Here is an 18540-nt window from a genome sequence, read left to right on the forward strand (position 1 = left end):
ATGTGAGCATGATGGGGAAGATGTGAGAAAGGGAAGGTGGCATTTACCAGAATCTTATGAAAGGAAGAGGAGTTTGTGGGAAAAGCAAGAGTCAGAAATGGCAAAGAGTGTCCTAGACTTGTGCAGGTTGGAGGAATGGGAACATCACCACCAGCAAGACTGTGAGGATGACTCATAATCCCCCATGTTATCTGAATATATAATTTCAGGCAGTGTGACCAAGTGAGGTAAAGGACTTGAATGAGTTTGGGAAAGTCAGTGGCCACTTGACTGAACATGAAGAACACTAGATATCCATAACCAGAAAGATTTCAGAAAAGGGTCCCTTCACCACAGTTCATGGAAATGTGTTTCTGTCCTCTTTGGCTCCAAACTCCCCTCCTTAGCCTTACTGCCTTCTTACTAACTCAGCATTGGCTGGCCAGGGCTTTCTTAATAAACTTAGGTAGGGGCTTGCTATTAGTAAGTTTCAGTTTCTCTAGATCTCCTTTCTGTTTGATTTGCACTGGACACTTCTCTTTGTCCAGATGTGAAGGTAAACCTGTATTACCTAAGGGCAGAAATTTTGTTTCAGTTTGCACGGGACCAAGGCCCTCCATCCCAAGGCCTCAGTGCTTCCCCAGTCTTACTCCCCCATCTCTCCCAGCACCTCTCAACTTCCTGCAAGCCCTCCTTCCTCCCCAGTGTGGAATATGCATGCCTTTGTCTTAGCTCCTGAGGCTCCTCGCCTAGGATGCTGTGCCTCCTTTGTTAACATGGACATTCTATTCCCACTTCAGCCCTTCATTTCAGAGCTACCATCCCCTTCCTCCACTGAGCCCTACTGACCCCTTTTGCAGTGAGTCCGCCCTCCTGTGAACTCCTAGAGCACTTTACACATCTTTACAGCCCTTCCTGGAACAGTTTCTCTTTCGTTTATCTGCATGTGACTCATGCTTCAGTTAGCATCAGGTTTGGCTGCAAGCCACAGAGCCATCAAAAGTAGCAAGAAGAAAATGGATATTTGGTGGACAATTAGCTCTCTCTGCTTCAGTCCACCTTTTTGCCTACCCACACGTCCATTTACAGGCCTCTTCTGTATCAGTTAAGATTCTATTTGACTACAAGTGTTAGAAAACCCAAAATAACACAAAGAGAAAAGCAGTCAGGAGGCTGGTAGCCTGGGGCTGAAATAGCGGCTGCCTTGGTCATGAGCCACCCTGGTTCCTTCTAGCTTTCTGCTCCACCATCCTCAGGTGTGGCTTTTGAGTTTATGGTCCAGTATGACTGCTGGGGCTCCAACCACCACAGGCGCATTCCAAATACCAGCAAGGAGGTAGGAAGGAATGAATAAGGTCATGCCCTTTCCTTTCGTGACAGGTTCCCAGAATTTACTGGCATGGCCACATTTATCTGCAAGAAATAGTAGAAAATATAACCTTTAAGCCCAACAGCTATATACCAAGCTAAAAACTGAGAATCTATTAATTTGAAAGGGAAGGGAAGAATGCATACTAGCTATGGCAAGAAGCACTCTCTGTCACATCTTATCTCCTCCCAAAATATTGTAAGCTTGTTAAAGCAGATATAATGGCTAATTCATCTTTGTATCTCCCTACTTTCATTTGCTTCAATATTCAACCATGAAGCTATATTCATTAGGTGCAAAGCCCCATGGTATGTACTAGGAACAAAGGAAAAAACAATTGAGTCCTTACCTCCAAAGAGCTCTTAGTGGCAAGGAAGCAATATATAAGCAGACCATGATAATCAAAGAGCACAGACAGGGGCTGGTGCTCAGAGGAGAGGCCCCACCTCTCTGGGTGGTATGCGAAAGCCCCACTCACCTTGGGGTTCATGTGGAAGAGAGGGCGGGTGAGCTGATCCTGCTCAACACTCAGCAATTGGGAGATTAACTAAATACATGAGTAACCATGAAAATAGAATTAAACTGTGCCACGAATAGGTGAAGATGAGAATAACCAATGCTTCTAGGCACAACCTGGACACAGGAGATTGTGGACATGATCCAAAATGATGGGGATGTGCAGAAGTGCCAGAGGGCCAACACCTTTGACCGCCATCCTTTCATCGAGTGGACACTGCCCCCACCCCTCAACTCAGTGAGACCTACGGGGTTGGAACCACTGTACTGGGTCAGTTTTCACCTAAGAGGTGAAAATCATTTCTGCAGTTAGCCTTTTAGAAACTATGTCCATAAGGAACTGGCAAGGAGTTCAAAGGGGGTTCATGTCAAAATACCTGGGGAGAAAAGTACTGCCATAAATGATTACACTTTACACCAAATATACTAAGAAATGCAAGATATAGAAGGCACCCTTGAAGAGTCTGTAATCAAGTTGGGAATAAAGGACATGTTTTTATAAAGCCAATTGTAATAAATAGTAGTTTTCACAGTAGGAGACAAGCCTTTGGTGAGAAGGCATAGACATTAAAATCATACAGTCGAGCTTCAAATGCTGGTATGGGTTTTTTTATCTGGGTACCTTGAGCAAGTCATTAAGCATTTCAAAGCTTAATTTTTCTTCATTTGTAAAATAATAATACCTAATATGTATTGAAGCCCTATTATTGATTGGGACAATTATTTCAGCAACACTTATTGAAAAATATTTTTTAATCTTTCCCCCCATTGAATTGTCTTGACCCTTTTGCCAAAATTAATTAACTGTTTATGTATGGGTATATTTCTGGATTTTCTATTCTGCTTCTCTCCTTGATGTATCAGTCTTTATGCCAATATTACACTGTTTCATAATAATTCCTATAGTCTTATAATAAGTTTTGAAGTTAAGTAGAAATAAGACCTCCCATTTCTTTCTCTCTCTTTTTTTTTTTTTTTTTTTTTTTTTGCTTTAGCTATTCTAGGATCTTTGCATTTTCATATAAATTCTATAATCAAGTTGTCAGTTGCTACTAAAACCAACAAACAAAGAACCAAAAACCTCCTCATGTTTTGGTTGGCATTGCATTAAATCTATACATCTGTTTGGAAAGAATTAATACCCTAACAAAATTGGCTTTTCTGGCCTATGAAAGTGCTTTATGTCTCCAATTATTTAGAACGTTTTAAATATCACTAATGATTTACAGCTTTCATTATATCTGTCACATCTTTAGTCAACTTTAATCATAAGTATTTTTGTTTTATTATTTTGTTAAAATATATTTTAATATTGTTATATTTTAATTTATATGTTGCTGATATGTTAAAATATACTGATTTTTTGTTTGCCCTTGTACCTTGCAACTTGACTTATTAGTTCTAGATTTTTTGTACTTTTCGATTGGATAGTGGATTTTCTACACAGACAATGATGTCTTCTTTGAATGAAGACAATTTTACTTCTTGCTTTCTAGTCTTGATTTCTATTATTTCTTTTTCTTGCCTTATTTCACTATCATCTGGAGTCTCCAGTGCAGTGTTCAATAGAAATAATTAGAGCAAAATTCTTGCCTTGTCTCTAATCTTAGTGGAAAAAGATTCATTCTTTCATCATTAAGTATAATATTAGATGAAAATTTTTTTAGATACCATTTATCAGACTGAAGAAGTTTCTTTTTATTCCTTGTTTTCTCAGAGTTTTTCATAATAAACCATGGTTGCATTTAGTCAAATATTTTTTGACTTGGGAATTCAATTAATGTATTTAAACTCATTCTTTGTTTAGGGTTTTCAATTTTTGTCTGATCATCATGTTAAATGTACTTGTTTTTAATATGTAGTGTTTTGTTACATTTAATTTCACTACATTTTTCAGAATTTTTGTAATTTTATACCAGAGGTGTTTAGTAGAATTTTTTAATTTCCAGATGAAAGTGCTTCTTTGGTTTTTGTCTTTGTGTTTGATTTCTAGTTTTATTGCATTGGGATAAGAGGCTATTGTTTGTAAAATGTCAATGCTATGAAATCTACTGATGTTTTACTTGTGCCTTAATATATAATTATTTTGTGAATTTTCTATGTTTGCTTGAGAAGAAAGTATATTCTCTATTACCCAAAAGATTTAATATATTATGTTGTTTAAATTCTTGGTATTCTTCTCTTTTTTTCCAGTTAACTTATTTTGCACTGAAAGTTAAAATATCCTATTATTAATGTGTTATGTTTGCATCTGCTGTGGTTTCTGTTTTGTGTAAGTGGTTACTTGATTATGTGGTACATAGATATCCATGATTACTATATTTTATTAGTATAATGGAATCTTTCACATTATGAAGTTTCTTCTTTGTGTCATACATATTTGGGGTTGAATTCTAATTTATCTTATATCATCACAATCCTTGCTTTCTTTTTTAATTTTTAACATTTGTAGGTTCATAGTAAATGTATATATTTACAGGATACATAAGATGTCTTAATACAGGCATACAGTGCATAATAATTACATCATGGAGAATGGGCTATCCATCACTGCAGGCATTTATGCTTCGTTTTACAAACAATCCAACTATACTCTTTTAGTTATTTTTAAATTTATAATTAAATTATCATTGACTATAGTCACTCTGTTGTGCTAACAAATAGTAGGTCTTATTAATTCTTTCTAACTAATTTTTGTACCCGTTAACCATCCCCACATCCCTCACACACACCCACACTACCATTCCCACCTTCTGGTAACCATCTCCATGAGTTCAATTGTTTAGATTTTTAGTGAGAACATGCAATGTTTGTCTTTTTGTGCCTAGCTTATTTCGCTTAATACAATGATCTCCAGTTCCATCCATGTTGTTGCAAATGACAGGATCTTTTTTTATGGCTGAATAATACTCCCTTTAATACAGCAAATTCCCTTCTGGCCCAAAGTGTGTGTATCCATTCATCTGATGGAGACTTAGCTTGCTTCCAAATCTTGGCTATTGTGAACAGTGCTACAACAAACATGAGATTGCAAATAATTCTTTGATATACTGATTTCCTTTTTTTTTTTTTTTTTTTTTTTTTTTTTTGAGAGGGAGTCTCGCTCTGTCACCCAGGCTGGAGTGCTGTGGCCAGATCTCAGCTCACTGCAAGCTCCGCCTCCCGGGTTCACGCCATTCTCCTGCCTCAGCCTCCCGGGTAGCTGGGACTACAGGCGCCGCCACCTCGCCCGGCTAGGTTTTTTTTTTTTTTTTTTTTTTTTTTTTTTGTAGTTTTTAGTAGAGACGGGGTTTCACCGTGTTAGCCAGGATGGTCTCGATTTCCTGACCTCGTGATCCGCCCGTCTCAGCCTCCCAAAGTGCTGGGATTACAGGCTTGAGCCACCGCGCCCGGCCCTGATTTCCTTTCTTTTGGGTATATACCCAGCAGTGGGATTGCTGGATCCTATGGTAGCTCTATATTTAGCTTTTTGAGGAATCTCCAAAGTGTTCTTTATAGTGGTTGTACTAATTTACATTGCCAACAACAGTGTACAAAAGTTCCCTTTTCTCTGCATCCTCACCAGCCTTGTTTATTGCCTTTTGGATATAAGCCATTTTTACTAGGATGAAATATTTCACTGTAGTTTCGATTTGGATTTCTCTGATGATCAACAATGTTGTGCACCTTTTCATATGCCTGTTTGCCATTTGTTTGTCTTCTTTTCAGAAATATCTATTCAAATCTTTTACCCATTTTTTGATTGGATTATTGGATTTTTTTTCCCATGCAGTTGTTTACGCTCCTTATATATTCTGGTTATTAATCCCTTGTCAAATGGGTAGTTTGCAAATATTTTCTCCCATTCTGTGGATTGTCTCTTCACTTTGTCGGTTGTATTTTTAGCTGTGCAGGACCTTTTTAACTCGATGTGATCCCATTCGTCCATTTTGGCTTCTGTTGCCTGTGCTTGTGGGGTATTACTCAAGATATTTTTGCCCAGACCAATGTCCTGAAGAGTTTTCCCAGTGTTTTCTTATAGTAGTTTCATAGTTTGAGGTCTTAGGTTTAAGTCTTTAATTCATTTTTATTTCATTTTTGTATACAGTGAGAGACAGAGGTCTAGTTCCATTTTTCTGCTTACTGATATCCAGTTTTCCCAAGCACCATTTTTTGAAGAGACTGTCTTTTCCCCAGTGTATATTCTTGGCACCTTTGTCAAAAATGGTTCACCGTAAGAGTGTGGATTTGTTTCTGGGTTCTCTATTCCATTCCATTGATCTGTGTGCCTGTTTTTCTGCTAGTACCATGGTGCTTTGGTTATTTGAAGTCAGGTAATGTGATTCCTCCAGTTTTGTTCATTTTGCTTAGGATAGCCTTGGTTATTCTCGGTCTTTTGTGGTTCCATGTAAATTTTAGGATTGTTTATTCTATTTCTGTGAAAAAAGGTGTCATCAGTATTTTGATAGAGATTACATTATATATATAGATTGCTTTGGGTAGTATGATCATTTTAACAATATTGATTCTTCCAGTTCAGGGACACAGAATATCTTTCCATTTTTTGGTGTCCTCTTCAACTTCTTTCATCAGTGTTTTATAGTTTTTATTATAAAGATCTTTCAGTTATTTGATAAAGTTAATTCCTAGGTATTTAATTTTATTTGTAGTTATTATAATCAGGAGTACTTTTAAAATTTCTTTTTCAGATCATTTACTGTTGTCATATAGAAATGCTACTTATTTTTATATGTTGATTTTGTATCCTGCTGTGTTACCAAATTTTTTTATCAGCTCTAATAGTTTTTCTGTGGAGTCTTTAGGATTTTCCAAATATAAGATTGTATCATCTGCAAACAAGGATAATTTAACTTCTTCCTTTCTAATTTGGATATCTTTTATTTCCTTCTCTTCTCTGATTGTTCTAGCTGAGACTTCTAGTACTGTATTGAATAACCGTGGTGACAGTGGCAACCTTGTCATGTTCTAGATTTTAGAGCAAAGGCTTTCAGTTTTTCCCCATTCAGTATGATACTAGCTGTGGGTCTGTCATATATGGCTTTTTTTTATGTTGAGGTATGTTTCTTCTATAGCCTGTTTTTTGAGGATTTTCATCACGAGTTCCCACATGCTCCAGAGGTGCCATCTGGGAGCCAGAGACTACAGTCAAAAACCTCAGAAGTCAACCTGGTATTCTACTGTACTGTGACTAAACCAGCATTCAAACCACAAGATGTAGTCCTGCCCACTCTTCCTTCTGCTTTCCAAAGGCAGAGGAGCCTCATCCCAGGGCCACCACCACCACAGGCCCATAGGGAGTGCTGCCAGACTACCACTGATGTTCCCTTAAGGCCCAAGGGCTCTTCAGCTTGTGGTGAATGTTGCCTGGCCTGGGACACACCCATCAGGGAAGTGGTCTCCCCTCTGCCCCAGGAAAGGTTCAGAAATGTCATCCAAGAGCCAAGTTCTGGAATCAGAGTCTCCAAGAGCCTACTTGGTGCTGTGGCCCACTGTGGCCAACCTGGTACCTGAAGCCAGCATATCTCAAGGTCTCACTCAAGGCCCTCAACATAGTACCTGAATGTTGCTGTTGGTTATTCAGGACCCAAGGACTTTTCAGTTAGCAGGTGATGAATGCTATCAGGACTTTTTTTTTTTTTTTTTTTTTTTGAGACAGACTCTCACTCTGTCAACCAGTCTGGAGTGCAAAGATGCAATCTTGTTTCACTGCAACCTCTGCCTCCCAGGTTCAAGTGATTCTCCTGCCTCAGCCTCCCAAGTAGCTGAGATTACATGTGCATGCCACCACACCCAGTTAATTTTTGTATTTTTAGTAGAGATGGTGTTTCACTATATTGGCCAGGCTGGTCTCAAACTCCTGACCTTGTGATCCACTTGCCTCAGTCTCCCAAAGTGCTAGGATTACAGGCGTGAGCCACCATGCCTGGCCAGGACTCATTCTTAAAGACAGCGGATTCTTTAAGACAGCGGATTCCCTTCTGGCCCAAAGTGTGTCTAGAAATGTCTGGGAGCTAGGTCCTGGAAGGGAAGCCTCAAAACTCTGACCTGTGCCTTATCCTGCTGTGACTGAGCTGTTATCCAAGATGCAAGACAAACTCCACCCCACTCTTCCCACTTCTCTCCTCAGATGGAAGTAACAGATCTCTTTTGGGCCTATGAGTTGTGCGGCCTGGAAATAGGGGAGGGATGATGCCAGGACTCCCTTAGCCACACCCACTGGTGTCTCAGTAGGTCTTGTACCCTGACCAGTCCATTGTCTCTGAGCCCAGTTCAGCACTAGGACTGTCCTAGGAGTGGCAGTCCTTGTCGCCTAGACTGCCTTTTGAGTTTATTTATAGCCCCAAAGCACTTTGGACCTCAAAGCTTGCAAGAACTCAAATTCCAACCACTGGAATCAGTGATTCCCCTCTTATTAGGGCTGGTTTAAATGCCCCCTCCGTGGGCAGGCACCTGCTGAGTTTGGTCCAGTTTTGCTTTCTGCTGTAAGTAGACAGCACTGAGTTCAATGCCTCACAATTGCTGAGCTCTCCCTACCCCAGTGCACAGAAACGCTCTCAGCACCACGCTGCCACTTCATGGGGGAGAAGGAGGGGTGTTGTTGGCAATTCAAGAGTCATGTGTTTTTTTAACTTCTTCAGTGACTCTTTCAGGGATACAAAGTTAAAAGCAAGTACTGTGAGTGCTCATCTGATTTTTGGTTCTTATGAAGGAGCTTCTTTGGTGTAGATAGTTATTAAGGTGGCATTCCTTGCACAGCAGAGTGGGCAGAGAGGTGGCATGATCAGTGGAGCCTTCTATTCATCATCTTGCTCTCCACAATCCTTGCTTTCTTATAGTTTTCATTGTGTTTTATATATCTTTATCCATTCTTTTTTTTTTTTTTTTTTTTTTTTTTTTGAGGCGGAGTCTCGCTCTATCGCCCAGACTGGAGTGCAGTGGCCCGATCTCAGCTCACTGCAAGCTCCGCCTCCCGGGTTTGCGCCATTCTCCCGCCTCAGCCTCCCGAGTAGCTGGGACTACAGGCGCCCGCCACCTCGCCCGGCTAGTTTTTGTATTTTTAGTAGAGACGGGGTTTCACTGCGTTAGCCAGGATGGTCTCGATCTCCTGACCTCGTGATCCGCCCGTCTCGGCCTCCCAAAGTGCTGGGATTACAGGCTTGAGCCACCGCGCCCGGCCCATTCTTTTTTTTTTTACCTTATATTAATTATTTTGTTTCCAGGTATTCACTTGTATAATGCATATAGTTAGGTTTTCCTTTACAAGCCAATTTGAAAAATATTAATAGGTTATTTAAGCCACTCACATTTATTGATATGACTGATATGTTTGGTCACAATTATGTCATATCATCATTTGTTCAAATTACTGTGGTAATAAGTAATATTTACTGTGTTTCTTTCCCTATTTAATGTGTCCTTTTTATTTTCCTTTTTGTTTTAAAAAAAAGTGGGGGATTGTTTGTTTTGAAGGTGTATTTGGTATTTAGAAAAGTTTTTATTTTCATCATAGTGGTTACTTGTGTATTATTACCCTTTACAAAACCTTAATTCCTCCTTTCTCTTACTTAACATTTTACTATCTGATCTGCTGGTTTCAAAGGAATCCTGTGACTCCTCCTATTAATTATACAATAGCAAATAATCATATTTCAAATATTAAGTTGTATTATTACTACTTTGTGGGAACCTATAAGGTTTACACATTATTCTTCTACTCTCGATCTACCCTCATTAATTTAGTTGTAATATTATATAATGTGAAATATTCACCATCGATCCTTTTTGCAAAGATTTCCAAATCATTTATTGATTGAATGGAACCTATTCTAGCTAATTCATCAGGAAAGGCACATGTGTATTGTATTCCCTAGTCCTTATTCACCATCGATCCTTTTTGCAAAGATTTCCAAATCATTTATTGATTGAATAGAACCTATTCTAGCTAATTCATCAGGAAAGGCACATGTGTATTGTATTCCCTAGTCCTTGCACATTTAAACCTTTTTTTGTCTATCCTTGATACTTGAAGTACAGCCTGCCTGGGGATAACAACTTTTGTTCACATTTTCTGTCCTTAATTTCTTTAAAATGCTGATCAACAGTTTCCTTGCTTTTGATGATGTTTTCAGGAGTCTGATGCCAATTTGGTTCTATTGACCTTAAGGATTATTTCTTCTTTTGCATGAGGCATGAATTTTTTTAATCATAAAATATAATAATTTTACCATATATTTCAGAGTTGATCATTATGAATCAACTTTCCCAATATCCCATGGCTAACACATAAATTCCAGCCTTTTTCTCCAGAAAACTGTTTCAGATTACAGGTCTAAATACTAGTTTTATTCCACTGTTTTCATTTTATTCTCAGGGACTCCAACTTCTACTAGTGTTAGACCTTCTTTACCTGTCTTCAATGTCAGCCACTTGCTCTCTGAACCTTTTTACTTCTTTCTTTTTCTTGTGTCATTGTCTTAATTGTTTTAGTGCTTTTCATCAACAGCATTTATATTTTCACTTAAATCTATTCCGCATTATCCACTTTATAATTTAATTTTTAATGTTATTTTGCCTTTTTCTTCTACTTCTTTGTTGAGTTCAATCAAATCTTTTTCACTTTCCTTTTTTGTCCATGTTCTTCCTTACTTTTTGTACTTCTGATTTCAGATTTTACTTTTGTATTCTAAAATGTTTGTTTCAAGATATCTAATTTAGTTTAAAATGTTGCATTTTCATTTTCAGCTTTGTAGTTGATTTTGTGGGGATTTGATTTATTTTTTTATTTGACTCGATCTTTGTAATAGCTTTGTGTCAGTGAAATCTGTGGGGTTTTTTTCTATTTTTATATACTTCATGAACATAGTTTCTAGCTTGAAAACATCCTCTTCTGTCTGTTCTATTTCCTTCTGTGCAGTTTTGTTTATAAGTATTTAGTACTGGTTAGTGGGGAGGAGAAGAAATTGGCATGCTTTTTTTCTTTCTCTCTTTTATGCAAAATTTTTACATTTAATTTTCTTCCTCTTGCTTCCTTCTATCCCTTTACTGCTGTGCCACCAAGGAGAACCTCCCTTTCCTTACATATCTCATTCTCCACCAGAAGCTACCTTCTCCATTACTCACACTTATGCTTTACTTGCAAGCCTCTCCCCTGAGGTTGGTGCTGCACATGGCTACATCCAGCCTATATTCAGCATTTTAACAGTTAGTGTTGGATTTTCTATTTCCAGGAATGATTTTGTCTATACTTTATCTAAGTCTTTCTTGCCTCTCTACTGTTTTTCACAAAGTTTCTCTTCCTTGACTCTCCACACTCATAGACTCACTGATTTCTAATCCTGGCTTTCACATTTACCAACTTGGAAAAATGACTTGATCACTATAAGGTAGTTTTTCAACTAAAAATACTTCCCAGCACAATGCTTGCACATGTCTGATAGCTGTTGTGGTTCTTGTCCTTGAAAGTAAAAGTTGAAAGAAAATCTAGCATGCTTTAGAGCTACTGGGGCTATTATAGAGCTGTTCTCACCAACCTCAAACATCTTTATCTGCCCACACAAGTACGCACCAATGCCCAACAAGCAAGGGAAGTAATGTGCCTCCATAGTTTTCAATATTTCATCAGTGCTTTCCTCTACCAGAAGGAGCAGTAAAGTTGTCATCAAAAAGGAAACATAGGCATAAAAATTATTATTTTAGAGAGCTGACTATTGGGTCAATCTGATTTCAAATGATTGGCACAGTAGTAATATTAAATCTATGCAGCTGATGAGAAATGTTTGGCTGAATTGTGTGGCCTTATTTCCCAGGTCTGGATCTGGCTAACAAGATGCCTTCTCCTAGAACTCTGAAGACTCATCTGCCTGTTCAGATGCTACCACCTTCCTTCTGGAAAGAAAATTCAAAGGTAAGAAGAGCCAGCTCTTCAAACTGAGTTTGATTGGCATGGCCAAATAATGTCTCCAAGTAGAAACAGTCAAAGATACTAAAAGAAAGACAGCCAGTGGAGCCATAGGGCAGATGATGGCATTATCCCACATTCCCACACACTCCATTCTGGATTCATCTTCCTTCAAAATACTATTTTGGGGTACATGTTGGAAAATTTTCAGACAAAATTATTCTGACCATCTGCCATCTAAGCCACATTCAAAGAAGGTGATCAATGAAACAAAGCAGGTATTTCCTGAGGAAGAGTGATCTCTTAGATTGTGTCCTCTAAGGAGCTGGCAGAGTCAGACCTGAACGAGAACTATTTAGAGGAAAACCTGTGAAAAGAGGAGTAAGACAAACAAGTATGGACAGCAATAAGACCATGATGCAAGTCTGATCCCTATGAAGGAGAGGCAAGGAAGGAGAGTTGAAGACTCAGACTACAGTCATGAGTCATGATTCATCCAAGCTGATGGGGAGTCCTCCAGCCAAAGTCAACCATCAGAGAGTCCCATATCTCATAGACTGGGCCTGCCTTAGCATGCCTGCTGTGCTTACTCATTAGCCAAGAGCAGCCGTTTGGAAATGTGGTCTTATAAAGAACATGGTAGTGGATTCAGAATACAGCAGCTGAGGTCATCCATCACTTAACTTTCCATATGCAGAGATCTGAACAGCCCATGTTCATGGCCACCATTTGGTTGCCCTAATGAGATTATGTACACCTTGGTATCCAAAATCTGCTCCTCTTCTTTTCAGGATGAGAAATATGATTTTGTCTTATTTTGGTCTGGCCCACCCTTAATGCTAACTGAGAGATCAACAGACTCTCAGAAAGCATATCTCATGAAGCAAGATCCTAGGTACTGTTAGACCTTTATTTCCTTCATTTTCAAAAAATATTTTTTATTTTGACACTTTCTAATTCAGATCCTATAAGTGCAGTGTACATTGAGTGTAGCAGGGTTTCCTTTTGATTTCTGCTTTATAAGTTAGTCTTAAATTAATGAAATGTGTAATATAAACAAAATATCAACTTATACATTTGCAATGAAAAGTATAGCCACTCAGCAGAACCAAATGCTTGTATCAGCTAGACCAGCACATCATCTCCTTGTGGGCAAGTTGCTTTGTAAACACAGTTGTCTGAAGATTGTTGAGAAAGTGAGTTGATGTTAAAAAGTGTTTTTCAGCTATGACAGTTGCAGTCTTTCAACCTTCTAGACTAAATTTACCAAGGAAACCATAATGGTCAAGTCTAACCAAGACTATCTCTCCTTGGTGCAGTGCTCAGATACATGATGCGAGTGATTGCTTTTGACTTCCTATTTGTTCTGAGCTTCCATGACTCACTAGCTCTTCATTTTGTCCATCTCCTATCTCCAAATAAGGCACAATACAATTGAATAGTTTTCCAAGTATCTGCTTGCTTTGCTCCCCCAATTTGCTGATTTGCTTCCCTGAGATCATGCCCAGATCACCTGGATTTGTGAAAACTTCTTGGTTTATTCCCATAGATAAATACCTTCACTTATTGTATGTTAATTTTATTCCTCAAGAACCAATATTATTTCCAAATCTTGTAGACTCATTGTCAGAAGACACACTAACACTTGGTTAGTCATCATACTAACATCTTCTTTTTGTAACATCGGGTCTTCTAAATAATGTAAACATCTTAGTAGCAGCACTTCCATTTATCCACTTAGACTTGGTGTGAATTATTTGAGTAGCAAAAGACTATAGGGAGCTTAGTCCAAGTTTCTCATTTTATTATGGTATGGTAGGCTGAATAATAGTCACTCCAAGATAGCTACATCCTAATCACCAGACCTGGGAGTATTACTATATACTGCAAAATGGACTACACAGAAGTGACTAAGTTAAGGATCTTGAGATGGGGAGATTATCTTGGATTGTCTTGGTCTTAAATATCAGCACAAGGGTATTTAAAAGATGGAGACAAGCATATCAGAGGAGAAAATAGGAGCTGTGACAACTGAAGCAAGAATTTGGAGTGATTCAAGGAAGGGGTCAAGAGCCAAGGAGTACAGGTGGCCTCTAGATACTAAAAACAAGAAAATGAATTTCCCCAGAGCCATTAAAGGAACCAGACTTGCTGACACTTTGACTTTAGCCCAGTGAAATCTGACCTTCAGAACAGTGAGAGAATAAATCTACATTGTTTTAAGCCATTTGTGGTAATTTGTTACAGCAGCAATTGGAAATTAATACAGATGAATCAAGAGGTTCTCAGAAATTTTATTTGACATTGGATCCCACACCTAATGTACATTTGAATATGTTCCCTGTTTATCCTAGGATTTCCCATTTCCATTTAGGCATAGAAGGCAATAAGCAACATAAGCGTTAAGTAATATTACACAAAATATACGTACATAATAATAAGACTTTGTACTTGCATCATACTTTTTGACACCATAAATGCTTTCATAAATGCTGGATAGAAAGCCAGCAGCAAGAAAGGGGGCAGAGAAACAGAGTCATGCTAGGACTGTGTTCATCTGAGTGAGCAAAGATGGAAAGCAAGAACCTAGGGCAATTCATTTAGAGTAAAATAGGGCTGGATGATTGGTTGTGTTGGACACAGAAGTTCTGTAGTGAGACACAGGACAAAAATTCTTGAGAAACCACTGAGAATGGTTCCTCCCAAGCCCTGCTAAGATTGCATATAGCAGGGTAGGATGGGATGGGAGCCAGAGTAACAAGGGGAGGAAGGGGTCACCAGGACAAGAAGTCAAGAAGTCAGCTCCTTCTCACCAGACCATGCCTGCCCTCTGAGAAGACCATCACACACAGTTCCAAAGATGGACTTAGCACTGCCTCAAGCGTCCTTCAACCTAATCAGCAAATGAATGTAGGAGTGATAATCTATCACTAAGGCTGGGATTCATATCATGGAAATTAAACCAAATGGCTAGCTTCTTTAGCTCCTCCCAGCCTAGAACCTACTTTAGATTCCTTGCTTAGTGAAAGCCAAGGGGAACCTTCACACACTGAAAAATATACCACATGCTATCGTCTACATTTGTCCCTTCAAAATTCATATGTGAAATATTATCACCTCAACAGTGATAATATTAGGAGGTGGGACCTTTGAAAGGAGATTAGGCCATGAATGGAGAGCCCTCATGAATGGGATTCATGTTTGTAACATATGGCTGTCTCAAGGCAGCAGATTATCACCATATACCAAATCTGCCAGCACCTTTATCTTGGATTCTCCAGCCTGTAGAACTGTGAGAAATAAGTTTTTGTTGTTTATGAGCCACCCCACATGTGGTATTTTGTTATAGAACCCTGAATGGATAAAGACAACATGGGTAGCCTCCTTAACCTCCAGAAATATCACAGTTAGGGTGAATGTATTATGCACCATGCAAACAGGACACTTCTATCAGAGAAAAGGGGTGCTCTTAATGATCATGCTAAGACCACAGCTATAAATTCAAACTGCACCTAGACAAACTGGAAGAGATAGTCACCTTTGATCATAGAAAATGCATGAATATGCAATTATTCAAATAGGATAGTCCAAGATTCTACAAAGAGGCTTTCTAAGATTATGGTCCTCTGCACTGAATAATGATATTTCTCTGTCTTGTTTACTCTCTGCGTCTCATTCCTCTTGCCGGCTGATTCCAGATTATCTATGTGGCTAGAAATACCAAGGACTGTCTGGTCTCCTACTATCATTTCTCAAGAATGAATAAAATGTTGCCTGACCCTGGTACATGGGAGGAATATGTTGAGACATTCAAAGCTGGAAAAGGTGAGTGGAAGAAAACTGTGAGTTCATATTTCCTTATTCATTCACCTGCTGACAACAGAAAGAAAGATAATTTTCACTGAATGGCTGTATCCACCAAGGTCTTGTGAGGAAGTAGATGACACTCAAACTGCATCATCTGGGAAGACTCTAACAAAGAGACTATTTACAAGGCTATAGCAGAGTTTAAGGGAACCGACAAGGGCTAGTGCAGTATTCTGGGGAGAGTACCAGCAGGGAGCCATATCTCTCCAGAGACAAAAGATGACCCCTTGACAGGAGCTAAAGCCTTTGGTGGGGGAAGCAGTGAGCCAACAGGAAGGGCATCAGGTAAATAAACACAATGTCCTCCTCTCCTTCTGCCTCTAAATGCCTTCCTACACCTCTTGCTGACACAGTCCATCTGTAATCCTGAGGACAAAGGAGGTCATTAACAAAGTCCATGCAGGTTGCTTTGCAGGGCACCAAGCAGAGCACAAGATGATGGAAAGTGGAGTTGGCAGAGACAACAGAAAATACCCAGTGAGCCTCTCTATTTACCATCAAAGAGAGTGAAGGTGCCCAAATATCCAGTACTTATAAATTTTTCACAGTAAAAGTCTTCTTTTTAAAATCAGCCTGTTCAGAAACAATATTTATTGTGTAATATTGACCAATGCACTATGTGATGATGCAAGGAAAATAAAGGTGTTGAATCCCTGGCCACAAGACAATCTTTCATGGAGTAATAAGTTCAAGGTTGGAAATATAAACCCAGGGATCCAGAATACTTTTTATCATCACCCTAATTTTAAAAAAAATCCCTCTCTTCTGCAAATAAGAATTCTACTCAAGGTCTTTGTCTTCTGGTTGTATTTATTAAATGTCCCCTTTTATTTGAAATATTCATATTTGTTTTACAAGTTTCATGCTGGCATTGACATCTCATCTCTCTCCTTCCCCTCAGTGCTGTGGGGTTCCTGGTATGACCACGTAAAGGGATGGTGGGATGCAAAAGACCAGCACCGCATTCTCTACCTCTTCCACGAGGACATGAAGGAGGTGAGGGCAGTGTCATCTCCATCAGATCCTCCCACATCCTAGGATACATCAATCCCTGTTTAGAACCCTAGTGCATGGGCTTTCCTGCAGAAGAGCCTTCAGTGCAAGTCCATGACACTGTTTGCAACTCAGTTTTATCCTCAAAAGCTCTAACTACTTTTTTGGCATTCTAAATTTGCTTTGCTTTAATTCACAGTTTTCAAAATATTCTTCTTCCTCAGCAAATAGCACACGCTTTATAGTTGAATCAATCTGTTGGATCCTGACACTTATAAGCCAGATATCTTTATCTGCAAAATGGTATCATGTCTATCTCATGAGATCATTGTAAAGATTTACACTATCATATTTGTAAAGTGTACATAGTTGTGTTCAAGAAATTTAGCTTCCTTCTCCCTTTTGCACACCTCAACCCATCATAAAGCAAAGTTTAATCTGTATAAACACTGGTAGGATTAGTCCCACGTATTGGGACAGTGGACTGATTTCTGAATTTCAAACCATTGTGTATGAGTGGCTGCACAAATTCACTCTCATGACACAGTGCATCAGCATCCTGGAATTACAAAACCAGCGTCTAAAGTGTCCTCAGAAACTTAATCAAAAGCTATAGCTTTCTCTCTTTCTGTATCTCTTTGATCAAAAAGATTCAAGAAATAAGGATTCATATTTCTGGGTCGACTTGAGATTCCTTTTATTCCTCCTCTTAGTGACCTTCTGTTAAGTTCATAGGTTCTTTTTGCCATCTGTTGTAGTCCAAATACTAGAGTTAGTCATACTATGCTTCACCACCAACATTGTTCCTCCTTCACACAGCCTTCCCTGTTCTCCCCCAGGAGATATTGTTGCTCCTTCCCACCAAATCTCCTGGCACTCTGTCTGTACACAGGCAGCATGTACTTTCTCAGCCAGCCGTGCAGTTGTTTGTGTTTGTGTTTAATACCTTTCCTTCAAGGTAAGCCTCTTGAGGGCAGGGACAGCCCTCATCTTTGTGTTGCTACAGTATCTGGGACAGTACAGTGCCTGGCAGTAGGAGTCACTTCAGAAATATTTTTAAAATGTGTTTGAATTGATCCTTTAACTCATTTCTCTCCAAATCCTGTCCAAATGGAACATCATCCCCAAGGGAGACCCAACATGATTTGTTTGGTGTGACTGTTCCACATACAGGACCCAAAGCGGGAAATTGAGAAGATACTGAAGTTCCTGGAGAAAGACGTATCAGAGGAAATTCTGAATAAAATCGTCTATCACACCTCCTTTGATGTAATGAAGCAAAACCCAATGGCCAACTATACCACTTGGCCCACCAGCATTATGGACCACTCCATCTCCCCTTTTATGAGGAAAGGTAGATAAGCTTTGTAGTCTAAGACATCAAATGGAACTCTGTGGTCGCCATGGTCTGCTTAGATTTTCCAGTAATGTTTCATGCTCCATTATTTATTCTTTCCAGCAGCACCACTGTACAACCTTTGAGAGGCAAGTTGCCTGTTTCTCCCCATTCTTGGTGCGGTCCTAAGGGTGCATGCTTACCTCTCCCTGTACTCCTGCAGCAATCACTGAGATTTTGCCTTGTTTCAGGGATGCCTGGAGACTGGAAGAACCATTTTACTGTGGCCCAAAATGAAGAATTTGACAAGGACTACCAGAACAAGATGGCAGGAAGCACCCTAACCTTCCGCACAGAGATCTGAGAGCAGTCAGGGAGTCTGCCCTGAACTTTCTCACCAGATTTTTGCCATTTGAGCCTCATGATCAAGGATACTTAAAACAAAGACACCCTTCCTCCAGTCTGGAGCTGTTACACACTAGCTGTAGATCCTATGCCACTATGATAATACTTCATCAAAATGTAACCAAATCCTGGGTAGAGTTTTTAATTAAGATACATGATCTCTCATTTAGACACCAA

General features: G+C 39.1%; 1 protein-coding gene across 1 annotated transcript in view; it reads left to right on the forward strand.

Annotated features, from left to right (window-relative positions):
• Nucleotides 1-18322, forward strand: part of LOC104666527 (sulfotransferase 1C3) — a 110253-nt gene extending 91931 nt beyond the window's left edge. The window contains exons 7-8 of the mRNA XM_010368611.2: nt 17796-17976; nt 18210-18322. Of these exons, the coding sequence (XP_010366913.1) occupies nt 17796-17976; nt 18210-18322 (294 nt within the window). The remainder of the gene's footprint in view (nt 1-17795; nt 17977-18209) is intronic.
• Nucleotides 18323-18540: the final 218 nt, after the last annotated feature.

Source organism: Rhinopithecus roxellana, chromosome 17 (assembly GCF_007565055.1).
Source record: "Rhinopithecus roxellana isolate Shanxi Qingling chromosome 17, ASM756505v1, whole genome shotgun sequence".
In the NCBI taxonomy this organism is placed as follows: domain Eukaryota; kingdom Metazoa; phylum Chordata; class Mammalia; order Primates; family Cercopithecidae; genus Rhinopithecus; species Rhinopithecus roxellana.